Source organism: Saccopteryx leptura, chromosome 4 (genome assembly GCF_036850995.1).
Source record: "Saccopteryx leptura isolate mSacLep1 chromosome 4, mSacLep1_pri_phased_curated, whole genome shotgun sequence".
NCBI lineage: Eukaryota > Metazoa > Chordata > Mammalia > Chiroptera > Emballonuridae > Saccopteryx > Saccopteryx leptura.
Window position 1 is genome coordinate 29,405,191 of NC_089506.1, and position 22,879 is coordinate 29,428,069.

Below are 22,879 nucleotides of genomic sequence, written 5' to 3' on the forward strand. Positions count from 1 at the left end.
GTGTTGACAGTGACTTTGTCTTCCCTCCTCCCCTGCTTTCCTCCAGAATGAGCCCCCAGATCCCAGCCCCTCCACACACCAGCCCGCTGAAAGGTCCTCGGGAAGTGGGACTCCACCTTGGGAAGCCTGGCCGGCACTGGGTGCAGGCACTGGTGCTGGGACTGTTTAGGCAGAGAAAGTGCTAGATAGGGGGCCTGTCTGCGAAGAGCCTCTGCTCAGAGAGGCCTCCAGGCGGAACAAAGGCATTTCTGTGACCAACCCTCCTTACCTCACGGAAAACCCTTCCACCTCCACCCCATTACCTCAACTTCTGCTTCTGTTTCTGTAGACTACGTGCCCCTCCCCACCCTTTGCTCCCCCACCCAGTGGATTTTCATTTGCAGTTTTCCAGGAGAGTAGACCTCTTGGCTTCCTTCCCAACCCATCTGTCCCCCCCCACCCCACCCCCGTCCCGAGGCCTCGTCCCCCAGTCCGCAGGACAGCTGGGGCACTTATGCTCCTGTCCTTTATGGGGGAAAGTTTCCTGGGCTAGGGGGTGGCTTATTACAGGGAGGACCTGGATGTGGGACGGAGGTGCAGACCACTGTCAGCTGTGGACCCACTCCTGGGCAGCAGCTGATGGGCCTGCCCTCTGATTCGCCCCGACAGAGTACTGGGGAGGAGGCATTATAAGGAACTCCAGAGAAGGACTGATGATAGATAACTCCAGAAGGAAATCTCCTAAGAGGACCTCCCAGGACATCTGATCAGCCCCTCAGAGGATACCAGCTAGTGTCATAAATTTCTAGACCTGTTTGCACTGCAAAGGGCCTCAGAGATCCCCAAGTCCAGGCCCCATGTCTACGTTTCACAGCCGGGCACGGGAGGTCTGGGCTCTGGCTAATAGTCCTCATGCTAGCTGACACCACCTCAGGGCCAGCTGGGCAGGTTCTCTTAGCGGTCCTCTCAGGTCAGGGACGCGCTGTTCACCTGGCTGGACTTGGGACCCCATGGATACAAAAGCTGCTTTTAAAAACCTTGTTCCTTCCCAGCAGGACCCAGGCCCTTTTGACCTGGGAACATTCCAAGTCTGGGTGGGGAGGGAGCCAGACATGGGACAGGTCACTACAGATTCTCCCAGAGCCAACAAACCTTCATCCATTCCGCCTCCCAGGTGAGGGGGGTCGCCCACCACACAGACTGCCCATGTAGGGGAGAGGGGCATCGCCACGCAGATGTGCCTAGTCATGGCTGAGTCCCTTTGCTGTGAATTTGGTGATCAGAAGCACCGTGGGGTGCAGGCAGCCACTTCACAGCAACTTGCTCCAGCCTCAGGGAAGTGGTTCTGGAGCACAAATCTCCCTCTGGACCTCCGGCTCTGGACTGAGGCCTCCCCTCAGTGCCCCTCACCCCAGCTACCAGGATCCAGTTAGGGGAGTGTGGGGCAGAGTGTACCCACTGCTATGCACGTCGCCCGAGGGGAGTGGAGCGATGCCGGCTGGAGGGGCGGTCCCACGCTGGCTCCCCCACCCCCTTCTCTCCCAGCCTCTTTCTCCCATATGGTTCTCATAAGGTCTGGGCTCAGAGACAGCAGCCAGAGGAAGTGGCTGTGTACAGAGAGCTTTTGTGAGGGGCGGAGGGGGGCGGGGGGAGGGGGAGAGAGTGAAGAGAAAGGAAAGGGAAGAAAAGAAGGAAGAAGCAGAGGTAGGAGGAGGCCAAGACACCCCAACACAACTTCTTTACCCTGCAATGGTGCGAGGTCTCAGCAGCAACACCCCGCGTGGGGTCCAGGACCCCGCTTTTCTGAAATGAGAAACCCAGAAGAAGTTTAAGTCCCTTACTGACTCTTGCCACCTGCCTGCTAGAGGGCAGGAGGTGGCCGGAGGCTTCCTGGAGGTCCTGGTGTCCCCTCCCCTTCAGGCTCCTCCCCTGGTGCAAGACAGCACGGTGGGTCGGTGGTGGGTCGGTGGGTCGGTGGGTCCCTGGTCCCTGGTGATCACGGGGCAGAGAACGGAGCACTCTGGGGTTCGCTGATTGAGTCTTGATCACACCAAAGAGACCGGAGAGGCCATAGCACCAAGCTCCAAAGACAACACCTAGAACTGATTCTCCAGTGGGCCCGGGACCAGAATGGGTTATTTGGCCTGACCTATTCAGTACCCGCGCATGAACCCAGGCATTCCTGATGCCCAAGGAAGCCCCTTGCTGCTGGCTGCCATGGATCACCCCTTTGTGTTGGGGTGGGGGGGGGGGCGGGCAATCCCTAGTCCTGGGGGCAAGTCTGAGAATTTCCCCTCAAGTCATAGGCAAGCCAGTGTAATTTGAACCTAACCAGAAATTGACCCTTCAATTTGGGGTCATGTTTTTAAAAGGAGAGAGTGTTTCTAAGTTTATGCCACATGGGAGTCATTGGGATAAGAACCTTTTCCTGAGGGAGAACACGGTCCAGCCACCTCTGAGCTGATCCCTGGCCCCACTCAGGAGGCTTTCCTCACCAAAGCCTAGAGAGGGGGGACGAGCTCCCCGATGCTGCACAGCCTGGCCAGGACCCCCGGTGCTGCCATCACCCTGAGACAGAGTGCCCTGTGTCTCTGGGACCAGCGCGGGAGCAGGGGAGGAGAGAGCAGGGAAATGGCCCTGGGCTGAGGAACCAGAAGGAAAATCCGGTATCTGCTAGGAAGGGGCTGTTCAGAGGGGCTGTTTATTTTCATTACCCCAGCCCAGCCGCTCTGTTCTATTTAGGGCCCAGACACTGACAGGACAAGGCTCCCTCCTCCCCTTCCTCCCTCCTGGGGGAGGGGGCATCCTTCCCAAACTCCAGAACATTCCTTTGTTTTTCGGTCTGGGTGATGGGGGTGGGGGAGCAGAGAGATTGGAGTTAGCTGGCCAGGCAGCCTCCCAGGACCCATCCTTTCCGGCCCTGGGAGCGAGGAGAGGCCGATGGGGGAGCAAAGGGTGTGCAAGATGGATGGGGCCAGGTGAGGGGCAGGGGAACCCATCTGTCACAGAGGAGCCGGCGATGGGGCCGAAGGAGGGGCCTGAGAGGGAGTTCCAGCCTGAACTTGAGGGGCCAGACGTCTCCCAGCTGGGAAGGGAAGGTCTGAGCCCCCTCCCCCTCGGGCCTTGTGCCTGCTGGGAACTGTGTAGTGAGGCAGAAACCCTAGACCTCGGACTCCCAGAGTCTCCATATCCAGGATGGGAAAAGCCATCAAGTATGAGGAGTGTGAGTCTTCAGGACAGACCCTCCTTCTATAGAGAAGAAAGCCCCAAGAGAGGGGCTGACCTGCCCAAGGTCACACAGCTCCTAGCCAGACCCCAGGGCTCCTGCTCTCCCCACCCCCAGGCAGCTCTTCCCATGCTGACCAATCAGAGATGTCATCCCTGGGGACAGGGCAGGGGAGATCTGTGAATCCACATCCTCCGCATGGATTTGGGAGCCCGGAAAAAGGGGCATCCACCCCAATCATAGCCGAACAAATTTAAGTGCTTAGGGGGCTGCTGTCATCACACAGAGCATGTGAAACAGACTCACCCAGGAAAAGTGCGACCATGGCCTCTAATGCATTGGTCCTGGTGTTTCCTCTCCCTCTCCAGTCAGCTTCTGGACTGTATGACCCCTATGGTGTCCCGTCAGCTTCTGGACTGCATGACCCCTATGGTGTCCCGTCAGCTTCTGGACTGCATGACCCCTATGGTGTCCCGTCAGCTTCTGGACTGCATGACCCCTATGGTGTCCCGTCAGCTTCTGGACTGTATGACCCCTATGGTGTCCCGTCAGCTTCTGGACTGCATGACCCCTATGGTGTCCCGTCAGCTTCTGGACTGCATGACCCCTATGGTGTCCCGTCAGCTTCTGGACTGCATGACCCCTATGGTGTCCCGTCAGCTTCTGGACTGCATGACCCCTATGGTGTCCCGTCAGCTTCTGGACTGCATGACCCCTATGGTGTCCCGTCAGCTTCTGGACTGTATGACCCCTATGGTGTCCCGTCAGCTTCTGGACTGCATGACCCCTATGGTATCCCGTCAGCTTCTGGACTGTATGACCCCTATGGTGTCCCGTCAGCTTCTGGACTGCATGACCCCTATGGTGTCCCGTCAGCTTCTGGACTGCATGACCCCTATGGTGTCCCGTCAGCTTCTGGACTGCATGACCCCTATGGTGTCCCGTCAGCTTCTGGACTGTATGACCCCTATGGTGTCCCGGAAGAGCTGTTCTGAGAGCCGAGTGAGCTCAGGAGTCAGCTCTGCCAAGTCGGCCTGGGCGGTGGGAGGGGGTGGGTAATGAAGGTAAGAGGACGCTGCCCCTAACTCAGGAAAATCAGGGTTCAGCATGAACTCTCTAGTGAGGACCCCACCTTCCCTGGAGCTCTGTCCTTCTAGACACCCACCCATTTATTCATCCAGTGTGCTGTGTGCCCAGCCCCAGGCCAGGAGCTGAGAGACCTGGCCTCTGCCCTCAGGGTGGCAGAGCCCTGTCATAGAAACTGAATACAGACCCACAACGCAGGACAGGATCGGACTCCTACAGAAAACTGGTGGAAGGAGTAGAGCAGTGATGGTCAACCTGGTCCCTATTGCCCACTAGTGGGCGCTCCAGCTTTCATGGTGGGCAGTAGCGGAGCAACCAAAGTATAAATAAAAAGATAGATTTGACTATAGTAAGTTTTATAAAGATTTATTCCGACAAACTTAGTGAAAATCCGACAAAGTACTTGATAAGTAATTATTATTATATGCTTTAACTTGCTGTAACTCTGCTTTATAAATTTTATAAAGTAAAATTAGTTCCCTACTTTATAAATCACCATTACTGTGGAACCAGTGGGCAGTTAGAAATTTTTACTACTAACAGAGATACAAAAGTGGGCGGTAGGTATAAAAAGGTTGACTACCCCTGGAGTAGAGATAATTTATACTTGTGTAAAAAAGGCTGATAAGAGATTAGTCCTTTCAAGTTTACTTGTATTTAAAAAGAAACTCACTTTCCACTTTCTTCACCCAAAAGCTTGGCTTCCCAGTGCTAAGATTTTAGGCCATGTGTGGAGAAAGTGTTGATGTAACTTCCCAGCTTCCTTAAGTCAGGCGGACACACAAACATTCCATCCTGCCTGACACGTCTCCCTCCACCTTCCGTGCGTGCGTGGGAGACTGTAGGAATCCTGTCTCATTTGTATCTGAAGGACTACTGTGTTGCACAGAAATGAGCCCACATGGGTGTTCATGTAGGTTAGGAGAATGAATGAATGAATGCCCAGGTTTGAAAGATCACAGCAGACTCTATTCCATGTGCTCAAGCTAGGGGGCTGGGAACCCCCAAATCCCCATCAGAGCACACTGGCCACCTATCACAAATACCTGCTCCCCACCAAGATGGGGTGCCTTGTGGAGAGGGTAAATTAGAGAGAAGGAGACAAGGAAGCCCCATTCATAGGAGCCATCGTGAGACTTCTCTCACTTGCCCTTGACCTAAGGCCCTGTCTGGACAGCCCAGCTTCGAGGCAGAGGTCAGAGGCTGTCTCAGGACATGACCCTGTGCAGCCTGGAAGGAAGGCCTTACCTGAGTCTCCTGCTGACCAGTAGGAGTCCAGGGCTGACGGAACAGGCTTCCAGCCAAGGGACGGGACCATGGAAAGTACAGGAGTGTTGAATGTCCTCTCCAACTTTTTCCCCTGCAATGGGGCTAAATGGACATGAAGACAGCCAGGAAGGGAGCGGAAGCCACAGGAAGGTGGCCTTTAGCCTGAGAGTGTGCGCCATAGGGGAGCCTGGGGACCGGAGGCAGTCTCCCTTTGGGGGGCCCTACTGCATATCATCCACACTAAGATGCACCCCATCCTTGAGGAAAAGTAACTTATTGCTAATTGACGTAGTATGATATATTTGGTGGTTATTTAGGCATTTATTTCAATTTTGTAGCATTTATAATTAAAAGGCGATGATTTATTTAGGTTTTAGACATCTTTGTGGTCCCTGGAATTGCTCGGAGGTCCCAGGCATTGTACCGGCAGGGGAAGCTGGCAGTCCAGTGTCACCTTGATGATCAGGGTGGATTATGGGCCTGAAGTTTTTTTGGTATCAGCCAGCAGAGCACCTTCCTCCCCTAAGACACTGCCAAGGTGCCAGCAGCAGTTATCAGAGACGGGGCCTTCCCAACCTAGAAGACCTTGGGGTGCCCTGAATTCCAGGCTCAGACTCTCTAAGAGCATGGATCCCCGCCGTCCAGACCTGTGGCCCTTGCCTCTCTGGGCCGGGTGGGCTGTCTTACATGTACGACTGCCTGCACGTGGGAGAACCGTTTGGTTCAGGCATGTGCTGGCACCACGCCCCACAGAGTCCTGCCCTGATGACCCCTACAGGGTCATCTTTGATGTCGGGCTGGGATCTGGTGAGTTCCTGTGGCTTCCCAGAGGCCACAGGGCCTCTCTGTAGACGCCAGCCACTCGCTCCCTTGGCCTCTAGCCTCATTAGTGGTAACTCCGCTGGCTTCTGTTCCCTAAAATAGGACCCTAGCTGGGAGAGCGTTCTGAAACGGACTCGCTGTGCCCCTCTCCTTGGCCAGGTTTCAGACTCTGGGTCGGGAAGAGGGGGCTCCAGGCACTGGCTGCTCTCCTATGAAAATGTGCTGTTGGAGTGACAGATGGTGGTGGGAGCGGGGCGGAGGGCTGCAGACGCTGGGCTGGGCCGGCCAGGGGCCTGCACAGCGGAGCCGGCGTGGTTGGGAAGGAAATCCCCGTGGCTGGCTCCCCGGGCTGGTGCAGGGCCGGAGGCTGGTGCAGGCCCAGGAAGTGTCTGCGTGGTAGTTGAGGGGAGAGGGGTTGTTACGATGGGGCATATTGGGGGTCTGCAAATGCTGGAAAGAACTGTGGGGCTGAGGCTCCCTCCTCTGCTTGACCAGTGGGGTTGCCCTGCCTGTCGTCCTCCCGTGAGACAGCCTAGCATGGTGGGAGCATTTTTCTCCCCATTGGGCGAGGCTGTGTGTGTGTTTTCATCTGCCCCGAGCAGCCCTGAAACCGCCAGCTTCCTACCTGCCTGTAACAACGCCAGACCCAACCAGTGCCCTCGCCTCCCTCACCAGACCCACAAGGGCACCTCCAGAGAAATAACCCGACAAGCACAACTGAGGCCGTTCTCTGGATAATCTGGGTCTAAAATAAAATTTTCTTAACTCTGTCTGGGTTACTAAGGCCAGAAGACCCAATTCTGGGTAGCGGGGCACTTGAATCATACAAATGTCTGCCTAAAATCTGTCCAAGAACTGGACATATGGCAAGAAGGGGGCCCAGTGGAGAAGGATGCGATGCTGTTTTCCTGGTGTCCCTGCTTTTGTGAGTGGCTTAGAGGGTGGGGCACCAAGGACATGTTCTCTACAACAAAGGGAAGATTCTCATTTTAAGACTTTCAGGGCTTGCCTGACCAGGCGACGGCGCAGTGGATAGAGCATCGGACTGGGATGCCCAGGACCCAGGTTCAAGACCCCAAGGTCGCCAGCTTGAGCGCGGGCTCATCTGGTTTGAGCCAAGTTCACCAGCTTGGACCCAAGGTCGCTGGCTCGAGCAAGGGGTTACTCGGTCTGCTGAAGGCCCGCGGTCAAGGCACATATGAGAAAGCAATCAATGAACAACTAAGGTGTCGCAATGAAAAACTGATGATTGATGCTTCTCATCTCTCTCCATTCCTGTCTGTCTGTCCCTATCTATCCCTCTCTCTGACTCTCTCTCTGTCTCTGTAAAAAAAAATTAAATTAAATTAAATTAAAAAAAAAAAGACTTTCAGGGCTGGACTTTGCACCCAGTTAGCCAAGCTGGAAGCTGAGCTGCAGCTGACCCCCCCATCCTGCCCCCTCCCCCCAGCACAACAGAGGCTGCCTCTGGCTGGCAGGCCATGTGGGGTCAGGATGGAGAGGGGTGGAACGCTAGGGAGGAGCTGTTCTGGGCCAGAGGCTGGGCCTCACCTGCCTCAGGGGCTGGTCTATGATCTTTGGCTCTGCTACCACGCCACACACACGCAGACACATGCCCACCGCCCAGCCGCCTCAGGATCTCATGCAATCTAGACTTCCTCTCGGGGAGGAGCTGGCCCCAGGAGACTAGAGAAGGGGTGAAGCCGCGAGCCCACGTGGCTCCTGAGCACCTGCAGTGTGGTTGGTCCTAACTGAGATGTGCTGGGGGAGGAGCATGTACCGGATTCTGAAGACTTAGCCCAAAATAAAAAATAAAAAAAAGAAAGAAAAAGAAAATATCTCAATAACTTTGAATATTAATTACATGGTGAAATAATAACATTTTGGATATATGGGCTAAGTTAAATATTAAAGTTAATTTAAAGCTTTTAAAAGTCTTGGCTACTTAAACATTTTAAATTCCATATGCGGCTCGTTTCGTACTTCTGTTGGTGAGCTCTCGGTTAAAAAATTTGGAGTCCAGGGAATAAAGGCCAAAAAAGTCTGGAGAATGTGGGTACTTTCACCCCAACACTAGAGACTTCTCTGGACAGGGTTCTCAAATTAGGATCCCAGGTTTTAATCTCAGAGATTGGGGAGTTGGAGGATTTTTAAATATTATGTTTTCAATTCAATGATCTTTTAAAAATCTTTTCCAGATAACTTTTGATTAAGAGATATTTTCATAGTATAAGATTTTAATTTCTTTCTTGTTTTTTTTTTTTTGTTGTTGTTGTTGTTGTTTTAGAGAAGCCGGGTTGGGGGAAGCATCAACTCATAGTAGTTGCTTCTCATATGTGCCTTGACCAGGCAAGCCCGGGGTTTCAAATGTGTGACCTCAGCATAGCAGGTTGATGCTTTACCCGCTGTGCCACCACAGGTCAGGCAAGATTTTTATTTCTAAAGTCAATGTTTCTCAAACTGTAATCCTCAGACATCTTCACTGGAATTAAGATACTTTTTCCCTCCCCTTAACAGGTTTATACTCAGCCCAAGTTTAAGAAATAATGTTCTCAGGCCTCCCACTTCATAGATGGGGCTGTAGTAATCTGGCAGCCCCATTCCCCTCTCTCTCTCTCTCTCTTCCTCTCTTTCTTTAGAGGGAGAGGGAGAGAGAGAGAGAGAGATGGAGGGACAGACAGACAGGAAGGGAGAGAGATGAGAAGCATCAGCTCGTAGTTGTGGCACCCTAGTTGTTCATTGATTGCTTTCTTATATGTTCCTTGACCGGAGTGGGTAGTTGCAGCCGAACCAGTGACCCCTTGCTCAAGTCAGCTACCTTGGGCTTTAAGCCAGTGACCTCTGGGCTCAAGATAGTGACCTTGGACTTCAAGCCAGTGACCTCTGAGCTCAAGCTAGCAACCATGGGTTTATATCTATGATTCCCACACTCAATCCGGCAACCCTGCACTCAAACTTATGAGCCCATGTGCAAGTGGGCGATCTCGGGGTTTTGAACCTGGGTCCTCAGCGTCCCAGGCCGATGCTCTATCCACTGCGCCACCGCCTGGTCAAGCTCCTCTATCTCTTCATACCCCTCCTTCCTCCCTTTGCCCCCCCCCCACGCCTATCAGCATCCCCGCCTCTTCCCTCCCCACAAACCCAGGGAGGAGGCAATCCTGGGAAAGACCCCTGGGATTTTGGGGAGATTGGAAGGGATACCCTTTCCCACATTCTTCCTGAAAGTTTAGGGTTCTTCCCTGACATTCCTAAGGATACTAAGGGGTCTTCTTGCCTTCTCAAAGTTTTTGGGGTTTTTTTGTAATTTATTGACTTTTAGAGAGAGAGAAAGGGAGAAACATCAATTTGTCGTCCAACTATTTATGTATTCATTGGTTGATTCTTATATGTGCCTTGACTGGGGAATCAGACAGGCAACCTTGTTGTATCAGGATGATGCTCTAACCAACTAAGCTACCTGGCGAGGGTCCTTCTCCAACTTTTAATGTAGCCTCTGAAGCTCATACTCCAGGGGAGAATGGAGGGAATGAACTGGAGATGAGGTGAGGCAGGCTTTGATTTAAAAGTCACACCACAGAGAGCCGGTCACCACCAAGAGGGCCACGTCAGCTCCACCAGCGCCTGAATGAGACCATTAGAGGCACTAAGAACTAACAAGGCCCTGGCCGGTTGGCTCAGTGGTAGAGTGTTGACCAAGCGTGTTGTTGTCCTGTGTTCGATTCCCAGTCAGTGCACACAGAAGTGTCCATCCGCTTTTCCACTCCTCTCCCTCTCGCTTTTCTCTCTCTCTCTCTTTCTCTGTCTCTTCCCCTCCTGCAACCATGGCTCGATTGGAGTGAGTTGGCCCCAGGTGCTGAGGATGGCTCCATGGCTCCATCTCAGGCTCTAAGAAGAGCTCGGTTGTTGAGTAATGGTGCAACACCCCAGATGGGCAGAGCATCACCCCCTAGTGAGCTTACCGGGTGGACCCCGGTTGGGGCACATGCGGGAGTCTGTCTCTGCCTCCCGCCTCTCACTGAATAAAAAAAAAGACAAAAAAAAAAACCTGACAAGACTATGATTTGCCACCACCATGTGTAATGTGATATAAAACTATCCTAATTCATAAAATAAGAATAGAGGGACTCAAATTCTAATTGCTCATATAGTGACTCCTGTGATGTACTTTTGGAAATATCAAGGTAATGTTATGTGTGTGTGAAGCACTCTGGAAACCCACCCCGAACTCCACACAGTCACACTTCAGGCCCCGCAGGGAAATGCCGTCGTCGGAGGGACTGTTAGGTGGGGACTGGAAGGGTAGGAAGGGTCTATCTGGAGAGGGCTAGGAGGGAGGAAGAAGATGAGGTTTCCACCCCTTCCCACTGACCAGAAAGCCCCTTCTGTTCTTGCTTCCATCCTGGCCATTGTCTGTCCTCCACAAACTTTTTTTTTTTAATTGGCTTTTACAGAGAGAGAAATAGGGGCAGGGTCAGTAACATCGATGTGTTCCACCCATTCTGCATTCATTGGTTGATTCTTGTATGTGCCCTGACCAGGGATCAAAACCACCACCTTGATGTATCGGGCAGTGCTTTAACTAACTGAGCCCCTGGCCAGGGCTCCATGAGCCTCTTGAACATGGAGCGGCTGGAATGTCAGCTGGCTGGTCCTCTCACTGCCTGTTGGTATATTCACCCGCTCACTCCCAGTGAGCTCTGGGGCAGAACTCTGACAGCTCCTCTCAGCGCCTGCCCGCTCCCTTGCTGTCCAGCTCAGAGGCTGCCCACTCATAAGAAGCCCCGAGGCCTCCCCAAGTCCATCCGTAGGAGAAAGAAGAGAAACCCTTCGCCTCAGCCCAGGGCAGGCAAGAGTTTGAGTGGAGAGGCTCATTAAAGCGTTTTAATAAGCAATTAACTCAAGAGCTGGGCCCTTTGGCTGGTCTGGAACACCCTCCTCCCGGCAGGGAGCCTGGCAGAGAAAGGCTGAGTGGGTGGGCAGAGTGGGTCCAGGCGGTTGGCTTGAGGCCTCTTTCCTCCTCCCCTAAACACAAACGAATAAATAAACAGAGCTCTGAATGGGCAGAAAGGCTGGGGGGGGGGGGGCAGTTTCCTGGTCAGGCTTCTGACAGGTTTAGGGAGGCTGGGGCACTCAGGCCCTCTGAGTGGGGGCCCTCTCAGGGCTGGGAGTGTCCCCTTCCAGTGAAGTCCTCAGCTCACAGAGAAAGTGTTGGAGACCCCAAAGAAGGGCAGCTCCTCCCATCTGCCCCCATACCTACTGGGCTTCCTGCTCTACCTGCCAGAGCCCTGACCCAATCCCAGCCATTCTCTGCACCACTGTCCTCACGACACTGGCTGATGGCGTGAGCTAGACAGAGCTGTGGCAGGCTGGAAGGGGGCGTTATGGACTGGACCCTGTGGTTCCGAGGTGTAAAGGATCATTGCAACTTTACTACCTACTCAGCCTACCTGCCTACAGGGCCCTAAGTCAGACCCAGGCTGTTGAGGGACCCAGGGCAGGTGAAATGTCTGATCTGGGGCTCGGGGGGTTGACCAATCTGCCTGAACCATTTGCTGGCTCTTACAGTCTCCTGGAGTTGATGGTGGGTCTGCTGTTTTGCACAACTCAAGGCGGTGCCATTTAGCAAATGCAACACGGCTGTGGTGGTGAAAGTAGCAGCCACTCCGTCCACACTTTCCAGCTTGTACCGGCACGTTCTCCTATCTGTTTTCTCCCTCTTCCTTCAGGCTCTTGAGCAACAACAAGATCACTGGGCTCCGGAATGGATCCTTCTTGGGACTGCCCCTGCTGGAGAAGTTGTAAGTGCTGGGGCGAGGTGGAGCCGACTTGCAGGATGCTGGTCATGGGCACTGGTTGCTGAGGGACCCCACAATCCAGAGCCTGCCGGCCAAAAGTCAGACCCACTGGGACCCAGCCCAGGATCTGACCACCAAGTAGAAGGCAAAGAGGAGCTGGTCTGCGAGAGAGACCAGCTTCTTCCCCAGTGACAGCAGAGAGGAGGAGAGAAACCTCGCTAGGCAGGGATGGGGCTAAAGGAAGCTCATTAATGCTTTTTAATGAGCAATTAGCTATGAGGACTGAGCCACATATTTGGCTCGAAGCCTCTGCCTCCTCCCAGCTGGGGGCCCAACATAAAGAAAGGGCTGAGAGAGGGTTTAGTGTGACTGAGACCTCTTTCCTCCTTCCCTAAAAACAAATCAACAAAGCCCCCAGGGGCCAGAGCCCTGGGCCGAGGCTGGAGACAGTGCTCATACCCAGACCTGCCTCCAACCCACACCCTCCGCCTGGGTTAGAGCCGGGCAGCAGCTGTCAGCCTGCCCTGCAGACCCAGACCGGCTGGCCCTGGACTCTGGAGGGCCCTGCTGGCCCAAAAGAAACTTACGCTCAGAGCTGGGGACTTGATTCAGTCACGGGCAAGTCACTTAACCTGCCAAATGAGGGGTGGATCAGCCCCTCTGTCAGTTCCCTGTTGAGCTGGCACGCTCCCGGACCCACAGGCTGTGCAAGAGTTTGGGTCCTGTCTCCTCCACAGAAGACTGAGCCTCCCGTCCTTCCTGGAGACTGAATGCTTCCACCTCCCCTTCCTCCAAACCTCTCTCCCGTTTCTGCTCCCACCCTGCTGGGCATTCCCAGGTCCTCCCACAGGGCCCCTGCCCCCTCTAGGACCATTTTGCCTAAAAGGCTTGAATGGGTTCGATGGAGGATACAAAAGAATAAGGTCGAAGGCTGCGCTGAAGGAGCCGGAGAGAGTACAGTGTAGCGGAGATCACAGCGGTGTATATATGAGAATGAAGTAGGATGGGGTTTACATCGAGTCCGAAGGAAGGACAGTGAGGCTGGAAGTTCAAGGGGAACAGAGATGCAGTATGTACGTGACAAGGAGTTTAGAGCTTTAACCGCGACAACAACCTTATGAGGTTGTCTCCTATACACCCCCTCACAGGGAAGGGAAAGCCTCTCCTCCCACCCCCACCGCACCCACCCCACCCCACGGGGCACGGAAACCGTGATGGCCTGGCTCGGTTAGTGTGGGTGGGGAGGCAGAGCGTGTGCTGCCTGCTCTGGGGCCTACCGGGGTCACGGGGTCTGGGATGTTGGCTTTGGTGTGTGCACACAGCTCTGTGACCAGGTCCTTCTGCTCATGGGCTCTGCAGCTCACAGACAGGGTGGTCCAGGCAAGGAGAAAGCACCGCCACCAGGCTGCTGTTTAACACCTCCTTGGACACCGACAAACAGGGCAGGTTTCACCCTCCCGGACCCGGAGCCGGACCTGGAGCCGGAGCCGGAGCCGTTAGCATTCGGGAGCTCCGATTCCTATGCCCAGGCCAGGCTTCATTTTAGAGGGCTGAGTGGCAGGAAACCAGACTCCTTCCAGGATCTTTTGGAGGAAGACAGACCGCAGCAGCTTCCCCAGCCCTTTGCTTTACCCCACAAGAGCCAGTCACCACCCAGAAACGTTCTCTCTTCTCCTTGGCACAGACAGCGCCGCTCTGAGCCTCCGCGGCCTCACTGGCTTCTCCCCCTCTTTGCCTCTTGCTTCCTCAGTCCGAGGCCCGCTGGGGGTGCCACCTTCTCACCCTTCAGTCTCATGATGGTAGATCTTCTGACGGAGGGGAAAAGGTGGCCTTTTTCTTCCCACCCATGCCGACATACTGAACTGGACACCTCTCCCCAGAGTCACAGAAGGCTGTGACTCTGCTCACCACACCACAGGTGCATGCAAAGCCCAGGACACGGTCAGAGAAAAGTGGGAGGACAACAGGAAAGAGCAAGGTCTACATCCTGAGTCCTGGAAGGCAGAGGGGTGCTGAGCATAGAAGGAGCACTTGAGTGAGAACTCAAGGCCCCGAGTTTAAGTTCATACTCTGTTAGGAATCCTTCTAGTCATTCATTCTAGAGAAATAGATTGAGCCCCCTTTATTTATTATATTTTATTATTCGTTTATATATCACAAATCTTTATTTTTTATTGATTGATTTTAATAGACGAAGGGGGAGAGACAGAGAGAGAAAGAAGTATCGATTTGTTGCTCCACTGACTTATGCATTCATTTGCTGATTCTTGTGTGTGCCCTAATGGGATCGAACCTGCAACCTTGGTGGATCAGGCTAACCGACTGAGCTACCCAGCCAGGGCCACAAATACCCTTCATTTATATGCCAAGCTCTGTAGGCTTTGGGAGTGAACACAATAGAAAAATGATGGGATCCAGAAAATAGCAAATAAATGTACAGTATGTCAGGAGACAACAAGTGCTACAAATAAAAACAAAGCAGGTTAAGAGGGTAGAAAGCAATGGGAGCGGGGTTGTTGTTTTATGTAGTGAGGTTAAGGAAGGCCTTGCTGACCAGATGACTAAGCTGAGACCTCAAGGGATGGAGAAATTAGGAGGAATCTGGAAGGTGGAGAGAGCAGCAGCAGGCAAGGCCCCCGCATCCAGAGTATGCCCGGTGGGTCTGAGGAATGGGAGGGCAACGTGACTGGGAAGTGGTCAGAGGTGAGGTCAGAGAGGTGCAGGGGTGGCTGTCAGCTTGGAGCCTCAGTTTCCTCATCTGTAAAAAGGGGGGTGGGAACAGAGTGATTTGTGAGGTGCATTACTGATTTAAAATTCTGTGATCGTGTGTGTATGTGTGTGTGGGGGGTGGGTGGGTGTGGGTGTGGGTGTGATATCCACAAGTGCTGCACGTGAAGGAAAAGATCAAAGTGAATGTGACCGGTCATTCCAAGGAGGTGACAAAGGGCAGAGGGAGGCACTGTGTTCAGCAGGTGCCCATGCTTCCTAGGGACGGAAAGGCAGCACAAGGGCTAGAGGACCCAGGGTCTCCAGCCTGGTTTGTCTTTACTGAACCAGTCAGGATTCTCCAGAGAAATAGAATCAATTGGAGGTGTGTGTGTGTGTGTGTGTGTGTGTGTGTGTCTTTATATAACATATAAAAATTATTTTACTTCTTTATAAAGAAATTTATTTTAAGAAAATGGCTCATGTGCTATGGGGGCTGGCAAATCCAAAATCCATAGGCAGACCTGCAGACTGGACAGTCAGGCAGGGGTTGATGCTGCAGTCTTGAAACAGAGCTCCTTCTCCGGGAAACCTCAGCTCTTGTTAGTGAGGCCTTCAACTGATTGGATGAGGCCCTCCCATATTATCAAAGGTAATGTCCTTTATTTAAAGTCAACTGATTATAGATGTTAACCGCATCTACAAAATGACCACGCACCACCTAGATGAGTGTTTTATTGTTACTGGCACTATATATGGCGTGGCCTAGGGGACACACAAAACGAATCCTCACAACTACTCTCCCACCATCCTGGAGGTGGGAGAGATCCTGGGCCCCTACTCCCTGGAGATGCTAATTCATCAGGTTGGAAGGGGCCTGAGAATTTTTTACAAGGTATGCAGGCAATTCTCATGCTCATCCGGGGTTGGGAACCAGTGGACCAGATGACCCCGAGACTGAGGGCCTATTCATCGCAAATGAGACGCCGTGGCCTGGCATGCAGTTGGTGCCAGGAAACACTGATCTCTCTGTCCTGTCTGGCTGAGGCGTCCAGGCTTGGGCAGCTGAGTTCATGGCAGCTTAACATCCCACAGTCCATAGCAGCAAGTCCCGTGGGAGGGTTGGAGCCTAGTCTGCTAACTGAAGTGGTAGGTCTAGACTGCTCCAGAAAGTGCTGCCATTGCCGCCCTGTGCTGAGCGACCCTCTTGCCTCTGAGAATGGGTCAGTGTGAGCCTGCGGGGGGGGGGAGGGCGGCTCTGCATGGTCCCTGGTCAGAAAGCCGGATCCTGAGTCTGGGGAGGGGACAGAGGGCGAGGAGTGGGAATGAGTCTGAGCTGATCCCATGCTCCGGAGAGGCTAGGGGTGAGGGTGGGGATGTAGAGGACCCGCCCTTATCAGCCAGGCAGTATGGACAAGAAAACCTGAAACAGGGTCCAGCAGAGGCAGCTCATGGCCAGCCCCCAAAGTGTACAGAGGGCAAAGCCACGGTGAGGCCCTCCTCTCTGCACCCACCGCCCAGCAGCACGGACAGGCCTGTTCGTTGCCCAGTCTGCGGGCAGGCTGTGAAGGGCACAGTCCTTGACCCTGCATTAAAAGGGGGGCCTGGGACTGAACCCTACCGCTGCCATTTACCTTTTGGGTGCCTGGCCAAGCCTCGGGTTTCTCACCTGGAAAATGGGGCAATGGACGACCCTCTGACAGGTTGTCATGGGAATGGATGAGTCTCTAGGGAGAGAGGCCCGGACAGCGTGGGCTTGTGGTCAGTAAATGTCAGTTCCCTTCTCCTCGGAAGGAAGAGTTCCAAGTTGCAAGATGTTCTACGCCCCCTCACTGCGTAGGATGTGTCCAGAGTCCTCCAGCCTGGAGCAGGCAGTGCTGTAGCTGAAATGAAGGGGCTGAAGGTCCTGGAGGCTGGCCCATTCCTCTGGGGCCTCGAATCTCCGCCCGGATCCCCCACCACGCGCGTTCCCAGAAGGCTTCCCAGGGCCCCGAGGGAGCCCCAGGGCCAGTGAGAAACCCCCACCCAGGAGCAAGTGGGCCACAGGGCAGACAGCCCCCGGCAGAGGCCGCGGGAGCGAGCCCGGCCTGCGAGTGAGCGAGCGAGTGGATGCGTGTGGACCCCGCCCCCAGAGGCTGCGCGCCGGGAGGAAAGGGCCCGGGGCGGGGAGCGGCTCAGCCCCAGGATGATTTGTCATTGCCTAATGAGATTAATAAGCCCGGGGGGCTGGTATGCAGGGGGATGGGGCGCTCATTAGAAGCAGATGGTCATGGGAATGGTGGCAAGTGGGGTCTGGGGGTGGAGTGCCGCTCCCCCGCCAGGTGGTTTCTATTAATCTGTAGGCGGGGCCAAGGGGGCTGGTCCCTCCTCCCCTTCCCATCCCCCCGGCACTGGGGAGGAATGCGGCGGGGAGGCTGCCCTCGGCTCTGGCGCCGCAGAAGGCCGGGAGGGGAGGCTGATGGGTTTGGGGACAGCCGGCTTGGCTTGCTGTTATAGCTCCAATGCTTGGCACAGGGTATGTGCTCAATAAATACCTGTAGAATGATATCAGAGATGAGAGGGGGCCCGGGCCTTGGGGGTGGGAGGGAGGTTAGGACCATCTTGGATTTCCTCTTGGCTACCAGAAGCTCTCCCTATCCACCCCCAGACAGCCCCTGTACCTGCAGGGGTGCTCTGGGCCCCTTCTCAACCAGCCCCCGCTTTCTAATGAACCCTGGAAGTCCTGGAGGGCCCAGGGAACGCTGCTCTGCGGCTTTCAAACCAATAATTTGGTTTTCAAGCTCACAAGCAGGGAGGTCTGCAGGAGCCAGAGGGAGCCAACTTTGTGCTGCCCCACCCTGTCCAGACGTGGTACACACAGAGAGACATACACATGCACACTCTTACACAGACTCACACTCATTTCTCTAACAGCTTTAGTCAGATATAATTTACATACCATAAAGACCTCCCACTTAAAGTGTACAATCCAATGGTTTCCAGTATAGTTACCCAGTTGTGCAATCATCATCATAATCTAATTTTAGAACATTTTCATCATCCTCAAACCTTGAATCATTAGCAGTCTCTCCCCAGTCCTCCACCCCCTACTTCCCAGCCCTAAGCAACCGCTTAATCTACTTTCTGTCTCTATAGATTTGCCTATTCTGGGGAGTTCATGTAAATGGGATTATGTGGCCTTTTGTAACTGGATTCTTTCACTTAGCATAATGTTTTCAAGGTTCATTCATATGATAGCATATATCAGCACTTCATTTCTCTTTAGGGCTGAATAATATTGTTTGTATGACTATAGCACATTTTGTTTATTCATTTATCAGTTAATGGACATTTGGGGGTTTTCTGCTTTTTGGTTACTGTGAAAAATGCTACAAGAACATCCCTGTACAGCTTTTTGTGTAGATGTATGTTCGCCTCTCGGGGATATCTACCTGGGGGTGGAACTGCTGGGTCATGTGGTAACTCTGCCATGCTGTTTTCCAAAGTGGCCACACCATTTTACACTCCTATCACTAATGTACAAGGGCAGCCATGGCCAGGAACTCAGTTAGTTAGAACATCATCCCGCTACGCCAAGGTTGTGGGTTCAATTCCTGGTCAGGGCACATAAGGAGCAACCAATGAATGCATAGATGAGAGGAACAACAAGAAATCAATGTTTCTCTCTCTGTCTCTCCCTCTCTGTCCCCCTTCCTCTCTCTCTAAAAGAAGCAAAAATAATGTGCAAGGGCTTCAACCTCTCCACATCTTCATCACCACTTGCTATCGTCTGTCTTTTTTATTGGACAGGAAGTAGTATCATTGTGGTTTTTATTTGCATTTCCCTAATGACTAATGCTGTTGAGCATCTTTTCATATATTAATCAGTCATCTGTATATCCTCTTTGAAGAGATGTCTATTCAAATCCTTTGCCCCCTTTTCAGCTGGGTTGTCTATTACTGAGCTGTAAAAGTTCTTTATATATTCTGAATAGAAGTCCCTTATCAGGCATATGATATATGGTAATAATCTCTCATCCTAAGGGTCATCCTTCACTTTCATAATGGTGTCCTATAAAGAACAAACGTTTTAATTTTTTATTAAGTCCAACTCATTATTCTGCTGTTCTGTTGCTCACACACACACTATTCCTTACGCAGCTTCCTGGGCTTCTCTTTGCCCATGAAAGGTAGAGGGATGATTTGCTCCCAGAAATCTCCACCCTACTCCTTTGACGGCTGACATGGTGTGTGTGGGGGCATCCTTCTCCATATTGACAAACATACCGTGAGAGGGGTGTGCTGAGTCGAGGGAGCCTGGTCTGAGTCAGGCAAGGGCTATGGGGAAGGGGAGGCTCCATGCACAGGCTGCACCTTCTCCAGGTTCCAAGACCACAGCTCTGTGGAAGCAGAGAGGGGCGGAAGATCCCACATCACAGAAACATCTGTGCGTTCTAATGACCTCATCCAAGAAATGAAGAGATCAGATTAGACAGCCTAAAGTGTGTGTGTGGTGGTGGTGGTGGTGGGGTCATAACTTGAGTCCCACTAGCCCGGGAAGTCATGTGCCCAATGTTAGGTGTGTGCATTTTTCTGGGGTGGGAGTCCATAGCCTTCATCAGATTCTCAAAAGGATGTGCTAAGCAAGAGGTCCAAAAAAATAACCAAGTTATATCATATCATATCATATCATATCATATCATACCATACCATACCCTCCTGCTTCCAAGGAGAGCACTCCAGAGCTGCTCAGGGACCAGGGACCTGGAATCAGTGGCTGGGTGTGGGCCCAACCTCATGGGGCTGTCAGACCTCAGCCCAGTGAGCGCCTGGCCTGCGCCCTTCAGGAGGGGACCCAGGACCGGCTGGCCTAAATAAGCAGGCCAGCTCCCAAAAGCACTTGAGGGGCTGCCTTGGTCCACCCAGTAAGCCCCTCTGTGGGTGTGAGGCAAGGGGGAAGGAGCGCCCGCCCCTGGGGGCAGCTCCCCTGTCAGCAGGGCCTGGCCCGGCAGGGCTGCAGGGAACCCGTCAGTAGGGCCTGGCCAAGCAGGGCTGCAGGGAACCCGTCAGTAGGGCCTGGCAGGCAGAGCTGCAGGGAACCCGTCAGTAGGGCCTGGCCCAGCAGGGCTGCAGGGAACCCGTCAGTAGGGCCTGGCAGGCAGAGCCGCAGGGAACCCGGGCAGGCCCCAGCCTTGCTCCCATCTGCAGAGCATCAGTGGGGCAGGCGGGGTGGGGGCTCTCGAGGAGGGCCGGGAGGAAATGAGAATAAACACAAGCGAGCTACAGGGAAGGGGCGGGGGGCTGCAGCCTCGGCCCCTTGGCAGCCCATGAAGGGAAGTGACACAATGAGGAATGTGTTTCCCTCTGCCCCTCCCCCGCATAGGGGTGGGATACAGAGCCCTGAGAATGGCCAGACCCCTACAAGGGCCAGGGGCCACGTGCTGGAGCAGCAGCAGACCGGGGGCTGTGAGGTCGGGTGTCTGGGCAGCAGAAGGGGGTGACAGGCAGGGAGGGCGCCCCTGGGAGGGCAGGGCATTTATCCAGTCCTCCCCACTCTCCGTTCTGCAGCAGTGTTCTAGGGGCTGCACAATCGCACGTTCCCCGTGTGTGCCCTGCACTGGGGCGTCTCCCAGCAGGCCTGGGTGTGGAAGCCATCCCTCTAGGAAGCTGGTGGCTTTCCCTTTCTTCCCAAGGGGCTCAGGGTGGTGGAGGCCGGCCCATTCCTGGGGCTGAGGGAGCTGAGGTCTGAGGACCCCTGGCAGTTGCCCGGGCTGAGCAGGGAGTTTCATTGCTGTCTCTCGCTCGCTCTCTGTGTGTGTGTATGTTTGTGTCTGTCTGTCTGTCTTTCTCTCTCTCTCAGTGTTTACGTTCCCAATTGGGAATGTCAGTGCGAAAACAGGCCCCCTGGTGGGACGGCACCTCCCCATCCTGGACACCCATTTCCTCTCCACCCTGCAGGGAGCTGGCTCAGTTAACCCCCTCCTGCCCGTAACCCAGAGATGTCCTGAGGCTTTGGCAGGGAGAGCCAGAGCCCCTGCCTCAGTCAGGGCCGGAGCATGGCAGGGCCGGAGCATGGCAGGGCCGGAGCATGGCAGGGGCGGAGCATGGCGGGGGCTCCACCGCCTTCCATCCTGTCTGTGACCTGCCGGAGCTCCGTCCTGAGTGATACTTCCCTTGCCACCTCCTCTCAGTACTGTGGGCTCCTAGGAGAGCCTCGGGAGAGGCAGGCACGGGGCTGAGCCATTCTCCACTCTGCGGGTCGGGCCGGGTGGGCTCCTAGGAGAACCTCAGGAGAGGCAGGCACGGGGCTGAGCCATTCTCCGCTCTGTGGGTCAGGCTGGGTGATTTACAGCCCTACCCTGAGCCCGGGACTCTGAGACTAGGTCAGCACCCATGAGGTCATCAACCCACTGCCTGACCTATTTCCTCACTTGTCAAATGGCAAGATTCACAGAATAGCCATAAAAATACCTCCCTACAGCCAGGCTGAAGATTTTATCTTTGTGAAGCAGTTTTCAAAAGACTGTAACACCCATTTTGAAATGATTCTCACAACCACCCCGTGAGGTATTCAGGGCAGCTCAGAGGAGAAACCAAGGCCTCCTGACTCCCCGTCCAGGGCTTGTACCACTTCTTGTTCCCATTTCGCTTCCAGCTTCCTCACCTGAGGCCCTTTCACCGCCCCCTCTTGGCATCTGCATGCTTGCTGTCTTCCTGACCCCTGATGTCAGGCAGGGCGGCTGAGGACACCTGTCTGAGGGGCTGGATCCTTCATCCAACTTCCCAGCCAGCGCTAAGGAGAGTCAGAATTTAGAAGGACACTCGAGTCCCAACACTTCTGGTGACAGAAAGGCTACCTGGCCCCAGGGGAGCAGTGCTGGGCCCTGCGGGAGAGGTGTGAGGGCCTCCCAATTTCCTCCCACAGGGACCTGAGGAATAATGTCATCAGCATGGTGCAGCCCGGTGCCTTCCTGGGCCTGGGGGAGCTGAAGCGCTTGTGAGTGGCACGTCCTGCCCCCCAAACCTCCCAGTGCTCCCTTAACCCTGGAGAAGCTCCCATGGATCCCAGGAGCAACCACCCTTCCTACTCCCCCCACCGTCCCTTCTTTCCCACCCCTCCCCACACAGCACAGTGGCTGTGGCAGAACTTTGAGACCCCCAACCCCATCTCCTTTTCCACCCCTCTCCCCACACAAGCCCCAGTCACACCTGTGTGTCCCTCACAAGCTGATGTGGGTGGCCAGCTTGCTGAGGTTGTCTGTGTGTATCTTCTAGAGATCTTTCCAACAACCGGATTGGCTGCCTCACCTCCGAGACCTTCCAAGGCCTCTCCAGGCTCCTCAGACTGTGAGTGAGAAGAGAGGGGACGGAAGGCTCGCGCCAAAGGAGGGCTTGGGAGGAGGAAGGAAGCTGCAGCCCCTGACAGGTCCCTGCATGCTCTCCCCTCCCCTTCTGACGCCAGGAGACCCTTAGATCCACCCCCTCTTCCCTGCCCTCTGCAGAAACATATCTGGAAACATCTTCTCCAGCCTGCAACCTGGGGTCTTCGATGAGCTGCCAGCCCTTAAGCTTGTGTGAGTATCTTTCCCAGCTCAAGGACTCCAAGCCCAGATTTGTTCCCCTGCCCAGGAGGGAGAAATCTAGGCATCGTGACCACAGTGGCTAGCCTTGAGTGTAGACAGACAGTGGCTGAAACGCCACCATATTTGCCTCCCAGGATCGCTGGTCTGGTGCACACATCCCGAAGTCTGCCCTGTCCAGCTCAGTTCCATCCTGGGGCTCCATCCCCACTCCACGAGCCCACACTCCTCTCCTAGACTCCATTGTGCCTCTACCCACTCTGCAGGGACTTCGGCACCGAGTTCCTGACTTGCGACTGCCGCCTGCGCTGGCTGCCGTCCTGGGCCCGGAACCGCTCCCTGCAGCTGTCCGAGCGCACGCTCTGTGCCTACCCCAGTGCCCTCCACGCCCAGGCCCTCGGAGGCCTCCAAGAGGCGCAGCTGCGCTGCGGTGAGCA

At 54.4% G+C, this 22,879-nt stretch overlaps 1 protein-coding gene across 1 annotated transcript in view; it reads left to right on the forward strand.

Moving 5' to 3' along the window:
• The window catches only part of ADGRA2 (adhesion G protein-coupled receptor A2), a 36,901-nt gene that overhangs the window by 3,252 nt on the left and 10,770 nt on the right, over positions 1-22,879 (forward strand). Inside the window, exons 2-6 of the mRNA XM_066380328.1 lie at positions 12,109-12,180; positions 21,788-21,859; positions 22,138-22,209; positions 22,365-22,436; positions 22,709-22,872. Of these exons, the coding sequence (XP_066236425.1) occupies positions 12,109-12,180; positions 21,788-21,859; positions 22,138-22,209; positions 22,365-22,436; positions 22,709-22,872 (452 nt within the window). The remainder of the gene's footprint in view (positions 1-12,108; positions 12,181-21,787; positions 21,860-22,137; positions 22,210-22,364; positions 22,437-22,708; positions 22,873-22,879) is intronic.